At 41.6% G+C, this 6,966-nt stretch overlaps 1 protein-coding gene across 1 annotated transcript; it reads left to right on the forward strand.

Moving 5' to 3' along the window:
• The first annotated feature begins 574 nt into the window (after positions 1 to 574).
• Positions 575 to 4,217, forward strand: LOC125290318 (pancreatic secretory granule membrane major glycoprotein GP2-like). Its single transcript, XM_048237155.1, has 9 exons — positions 575 to 600; positions 1,319 to 1,378; positions 1,575 to 1,694; positions 1,779 to 1,963; positions 2,712 to 2,875; positions 3,116 to 3,361; positions 3,491 to 3,656; positions 3,905 to 4,004; positions 4,095 to 4,217. Exons 2-9 carry the CDS (start codon positions 1,375 to 1,377, stop codon positions 4,145 to 4,147), a joined length of 1,038 nt encoding a protein of 345 aa, XP_048093112.1. The 5' UTR covers positions 575 to 600; positions 1,319 to 1,374; the 3' UTR covers positions 4,148 to 4,217.
• The last annotated feature ends 2,749 nt before the right edge of the window (positions 4,218 to 6,966 follow it).

Consider the following 6,966-nt stretch of genomic DNA (forward strand, 5'->3'; position numbering starts at 1 on the left):
CAAAAGTTTGAGAACCCCTGGCCTAGACTAAACTCAAAGTCGTATTTTCGTGTTTCTACAGCATTGTTTCATGCGTGACATCCCTAACCGATATAGAGTTGTTCTGTCACGTGGAAAAGCCGACTAAATATGTATAAGAAATTACAAAAATTATAAGAATAATAAATAATCATATAGGCTACAGCTGTCGCTTACTTTGCCTCTTCCTGTTTGTTGTTAGAGACTGACTCCGACTGACTTAAAACCGCTAAGATTGGCACACTTAACGATCTAGTTGACGGGACGGGATTCCAGTACAACTCCCATGATTTCTGTCCGACTTTGGAAATGTAATCGCCGACTGTGAAAAATCGAACAATGTTAGGCCGCCATTAGTTAGCCTACTGCCAGCCATCAATTAGATTGCTGATGGCACTCCAGTTGAGCAGCACAGGTGATCATGATTAGTCATTAGAGTGGTTTTATATGTTCACACTCTGTTACAAAACAGAGACTGTTAGGGACAGGATTCAGTCAGGAGTAGGGATTTTGCCCATGAAGCTCAAAGAAGCAGAAGGACTGTGGATGCCATGCTGTTGATTGTAGGTTATCTTAGTCTTGGTGAGTTGGCCTTTAAAGCAAGTTGGCACAATGAAAGCTTTAGGACTGTTTACATACCTTTCCTGACTGTATTTCAGTCAGTGGTGCAAATCTATTATGGTCACTCCTTCACAAAGTAAAACAGATTATTTCACTGAAGAACAAGAATAAAATTCTAAATGTTTCATTTTCTGTTTTATTTTTGATAATGTTATGCTATGCTGATAAAAATGTCCTCTATTTATTGATCTAACATCCTCTTATATTTTAATAGTGATGCCTGTCTTGTCTGTTTTCGACCCTTGTCACAATTATACTACCTTGGATGAACCCTGGAGGGCTACCAATTACACTGACAACCTCAATCATTGCGACAGTCGAGTCTCCTGGGACGGCTGGTACCGGTTGCTGTATCATGGACAGACTATACGGATGCCCGAGGAGTGCATAAATTCATCTGGATGCGGCACCGCTGGCAGACTGTGGATGAATGGAACCCACCCCCAACTACAGGATGGGATAGTTACAAGGAGGATATGTAAGGCTTTTCCAGAAACTCTATCTGTTTGCCCAATGGCTGTAATTATGCTTACTGTGCAGTTATGATAACTGGTTTTTGTCATCTTCAGTGTCTTGGCTGATTTATAAACCATCAAACATTTTTGTTCTCACAATCTTTTGTTCACTAACTGGTTTACTGGTACTTTTGAAGAGAGCATATTTCCTTTTTATTTTGTAGGTGTGAACACCATATCCACACACCCTCATCACCCTACATCTTCTGTGCAAACCAAAATGGGTAACCCCCTGCCACTGTTTGATCCTGTGAAGTTTTATAATGATGCATGTGTTCTCTGAGATTATCAAGAAACTCTGGAAAATCCCTCTGACAATGTAGTCTACTCATGAAGTGAGGCACGTACAATGTTTACAGTGACATGAATGTTTTGTACCGTCTCTTGCTCATTCACACTCTCCCTCCTATCTCTGTGTAGTCTCGACTAACCCTTGTGATAAAATCCACTGCACAGAAGATGAGGTATGTGGGAAAATATATGGAATCAATGGCTGCTTGTGCAAGAAGAGCCATCACCAACCTATCCCAGAGTCATTTGGTAAGCCCTAGTCAGATCTGTGCTGATTAGTTTTATGGATGTTAGCATGATCCAATACATGTACAACATCTGTCCCTCTCTCAGGATTAGTTGCCACATGCCACAATAGCTCCTGCTGGATTTCACTGTCCCGCTGCCTCCTTTTTGAGGCTGGCTTTCCTGCTCAAGTTCTACACCTCAACGATCCGGGCTGCACAGGCACAGTCCTAGATGGACAGGTGAAGTTCCATTTCAACAATGACCACCAGAAATGCGGAACTGTTCTAAGGGTGAGGAGCAAAAACAGTTTGATCAACCTCTACATCTACCAAAACCTCTAAAACCTTTAGTAAATAGATTGGCAGATGTACATAGAGCCCTTCAATGTTTGTGAACATACAGAGCCTAGGTTGGGTGCGCGCACAGCATGTGGTCAGAAAAATAGTGCCTCTAATGTAAGAGGTCTGTTGGTCCGCGCTCACAGGCCTCGAACCTGCCAAGTCAAAACACACTGGCATGGGAGTCGAACACTCGAACCACTGAGCTAAAAGCCCAGGCTTCCAACTCAGCGGTTAGAAGCGTTCTTAAGGTTAGGGGTGTGAGACCTAATGGCCAATTGAGCTCTTCATATATAAACTGTATGTAAATGTTCTTGGACAAGCCTGTATATATATTAGTTTCTTATATATATATATATATATATATATATATATATATATATATATATATATATTTACAATATATATATATATATCAAAGTAGTGCAAGTAGGCATTTTCTTCCCTAAGGCAACCACACACACACTTCAATGGGATGGATAGATTTCTAACCGATATGCACACATATTTTTCTTGTGATGTGAACCGTGGAGGGGTCATTTAGCTAAATAAACAAACATGCCTTAATGTTAGTGAACCTTTTCTCATAGATGTGGAGTGATGTCCTTTGCTGTGTCTAAAGTAAAAGCAACAGTGACAGAACAGTAACCCCAAAAAGTATCCCTGTTCCGGTTATGCTGATTATGAATTTCTTTTCCAGGCCAATAAAACCCACTTCATCTACAAGAATTCTATTCAGGGGACATCTGACTCTGCAGAAGGTCATATTATTAGCAGACAGAGACAACTGAGTCTGCATTTTGTCTGTGAATATCCTATAAAACAAAATGCTTCCATGGATGTGGCTATCCATGTCTTAAAAAGGTGATTTGCCACATAACAGTTTATGAATGAGTCCACTGTCATTTATAGAGCTAAATGTTCCAAAATGAAGCTTAATTTATTAGAACTTTTGACAAGTTGACTAATAGATTTTCATTAAAAGCCAATGGATGCATAGTTTTCTTTTAGTAACTGTAAAGCATTGCAAAAAAGTATAGGTTTGTTTAATCCATATTTATATTAGTGAAAAAGTGCTCTCTAATGCACCTAACATGCCTGCAGTGTTACACATCAGAAGCTGCCTGCAGTACACGGGACATACCAAGTTCAGATAACTCCATATAAGGATGCAGACTTCACACAGCAATTCAGTGGCAATGTGGCTGGGCAACCTGAGGAGACTATCTACATAGCCGTGGACGTGGAAGGAGTGGACGGCCGCCAGTTCTCCAGTGTGTTGGACTTCTGTTGGGCCACACCCATCAATGACTCAACCTCCTCCATCAACTGGGACCTCATCGCTAATCAGTTTGTTGACATGAAATAACAATTGCCACTAACATGTTTTGTCACTGCCCTAAAACGGCAGAGTTTTACTGTTCATGTTCCTGTCTCTGCAAGCCATCTTTTATAATCCCTCATGCTCTCCTCTTGCAGGTGTCCCAACCCGGAAGATGGCACGGTGAAGGTGCTGAGAAATGGGGTGTCCACAAGCAGCCGTTTCTCCTTCAGGATGTTCACCTTCGGTGTGCCCCCCTCTCAGGTGTACCTCCACTGCAGCCTTCACCTCTGCCTTCTGGAGCTAGGCCACAGCTGCATCCCGGTGAGCTTCAACGCCCCGTCTCCTTAAGTCTGAAGATCTTTAGACTTTGAAATAGTCTGACGTGAACTTCAGTGCAGAATGATGGTGAATGAGAGTAGTACCACCTCAGGCACTCTAGTTTGTTCATATGTTAGACAAACAACAAATGTGTGCCGTGTTGGACCCAACTACTCAGTCCCTCATTATTAAAAGTCTATAGTGTTTCATTAGATTCCCCCTCCCCCATGCAACCCTTTTTTTCCTCCCAGAACTGTGACCATGTCCATCAGCACAAAGGCCGCAGATCTGCAGACGACCAAGACAATATCACTGTTTCTTATGGGCCACTATTCCCTGCAAGGAATACAGGTAAATGGTTACACAACAGGTAGCTGAGGTGTTCAGGCTCCCAGCATAATTAGTTTCTGTTATGTGACATTTTTCTTTCTCTCTGTCTAGATGTGCTTGATGTCCTGGCTCCACTGCCAAAGAGACGCTCTCCTAAGCTGTAAACATCTGTCATTTCCATACCCTGGCATTATCTGGAATCGTACCTTTTAATAAATACTTTTGAGAAGTAAACTTCTGTACTACTATTGTCACTATCTGCTAATCCATGTGTTCTGTGCTAGAATCTTGGGCTTTTGTCTGAGGATAATCGGGGTCCTCACTCCTCAGTTTGTAGACGTGAGCAATAATATTCCATTTGTGGTGTTTGGGATATGTTTGTGTGGTAGTTTAGTAAGTATAATCAAAGTCCTTTTAGGCAAGTCCCTCCACTCGGCGGCCATATAGCAACGCTTTTTGGGGACTCATCGGGCATCCTATTCAGCAGAAATGCGCGTGCGGAAGGCTTCACGACGCCAATCTTGCTCCAGCGGCGATTTCACAACACATGATTGGGAAGATGTCTTCACTGATTGGCTTGGAAGATGGTTTGTTATATTTTGGTGCACAGCCTGTGCCCCTAGTGTTTGTTTGACGAATTACGGACCCTGGGTTGTCTCCTGCGACCGGGCTTTTTCACAGTGTATTCAGGGGGCAGGCAGCTAGCAGATCAAGGAGAGATGCTTACAGTATGATTTGAGACAAAAATGAAATCTCGCTGAAACCATGCAGGAACTTAAAGTGCACCTTTAACAGGGTTCTGCTCTGTCGCCGCCCCATGTTTTTGTTAAGTTAGCCGGAAAAAAATACTGACATCGCGTCTAATGAGTGTCTACTTCAGTGCATTGTCCACACGCAATAGGCAACAACGTGTGAACTGAATGAATGAATGAATGAATGAATGAATAAATATAAATAAAACTGTACAAGAGGGAGCACAAGAAGGAAAAGGTTTAATGGATTGAAAATGCCACTTGTCAGAGTAATCACGATTTCACCACATGCTAGTTGCATTTGTCTTTTAATGACATCTGTGTCATTTGGATTTTTTTTGTGGAACCGTTGCTGAAAAATACTTACTTGCATGTGCTCAAGCAGAGGTAGGACACACAATATGACGACACATCATTCTCCGTTCTGTGAAAAAGTTAAATTGTGAGTGCACATTGAAAGACCGACCAAACACCACAACTCCGTACACAATATTCATATTTTAATTATGAAAATTTAAGGCATGTCAGTCACTGGTAACTTACTACAGAAACACATTAGGCCTATAGATGGATAAATAACCAAATAAAGTGGTTGTATTATGTTACTTATTAAATAACATCTCAGGAACTTTAACCATGCTTACTGTGGCAACAGCAGGGGCGGAGCCAGAGGGGTGGCTCCGGGTGGCACAGGCCACCCTTGAGATTCGATGGGCACCTGGGGTGGCCAAATCTTAGACCATGTTAATAACCAATCGTAGACTAAGGCAGGACCTTTCTTGATGCACTTGCAGCAGTTTGAAGTATCAGACGTCAGTAATGTAAGTGGCAAACACGCTTGCCTTTATTGGCCTACAGGCTACTGCTTGTGCTAACACGCAAATATATCTATTTATTGCATCTGCCAGTATGACCATTCAACCAGACAAGGCCATTTGTTGTTTAAAAATATTCCAAATTATGTTAAGAAAACTTTTCATTTATGGTTCATAGCTTAGGCCTACTCACTAAAACTGTTTCGATATTCTGATGACATGTATGACCCCATGCCATTTGTTTTAGTTTCTTAGGCTAAACTGTTTCTTTTCGTCCCGATCAGGAGGGATAAATGAAACATTGCGCATGTTCCACTTTTGCTTAAATAATTCCTGAACGCAGGGCTGGACTGGCCATCTGGCATAGGCTACTTTTTTCTTTTTTTTTTTGGCCGAGCCGGGCTTTATAAAGTTAATTTTCCATAGTAGCGTGTGACAACAAAATCATATGCCTGCGTTCTGTTCCCCAGAGCTTTCTCTGTCTATGATCTGCAGCGTTTCTCAAATTATGAGCCTCCTCGACGAGTAGATTGCTGGTCTACGGAGCCATGAATTTAAATTACGCCCCACTTCTTCACAATTTGCGGCACAATTGAATGATATTATAGAACCGCAGAACCGAAAGGTTTCCCCGATCAGGAAATACTCCTTAATTTGCAACTTTTTGTAGGCCTAACAGAGGTAGCCTAAATATCGTGCCTATGCCGATGTCCGCTTGAAAGAAGAAAAAAAAACATTTATTTCACTTGTCTCTCTGGATTGAACGCAGAATGCTGTTGCGCAAATAGATGAATGAGGGAGGGAGATTCCGTTAACAAAAACCTAAAGTTTTGCTAACATTTTCACCATTATTATTATGACCGCCGCTAGCGAAGCGGTCATATAGGGATTGTCAAAGTCAATCTGGCCCATAATCACTCATTTGTGATTTGCACCCCCCCGGTAAAAAATGAAAATGCAATATTATTCTGCTTTAATCGCCCCTATCTTCAGTTAAGATGTTCAGAACTGCACCAAATTTTATGTGTATGATTGACCTGGCATTCTCTGGGGGTATGCCAAGTTTCGTAGAATTTCATCCATGGGGGAGTCTAAAAAAAATTAGGTTTTGTGTACATTTAGTGACTGTACACTCATTGGCCTGTAGATGGCGGTGCACAGATATACACATGCACACACACACAGGCACCCACATACTATCGTTATTAGAACGGCCGATACATAATTACAAATTTAGTAGCATTAAAAGAAAGCCAAAATAAATATTCATCATCATCATCATGGCTGCATTTCCACTATTGGTGATAAGTAGTCGTTTGTCCACTAAATGGCGCATCGTTGCAGTGAGACGTAATTTTGTTGGAAGTTAAAAGTGGGTTGGAAAAACAATGGACGCTTCCTACAAGGACTAGTTTA

The sequence above is a fragment of the Alosa alosa genome, unplaced genomic scaffold (assembly GCF_017589495.1).
Source record: "Alosa alosa isolate M-15738 ecotype Scorff River unplaced genomic scaffold, AALO_Geno_1.1 AALO_1.0_unplaced_370, whole genome shotgun sequence".
Lineage (NCBI taxonomy): Eukaryota > Metazoa > Chordata > Actinopteri > Clupeiformes > Clupeidae > Alosa > Alosa alosa.

Excerpts from the sequence above, each read along its gene's own strand:
- LOC125290318 (XM_048237155.1), top strand. Across the intron at positions 1,695-1,778 it reads ACCTATCCCAGAGTCATTTG|GATTAGTTGCCACATGCCAC; the intron begins GTAAGCCCTAGT and ends TCCCTCTCTCAG. Across the intron at positions 4,005-4,094 it reads ATTCCCTGCAAGGAATACAG|ATGTGCTTGATGTCCTGGCT; the intron begins GTAAATGGTTAC and ends CTCTCTGTCTAG.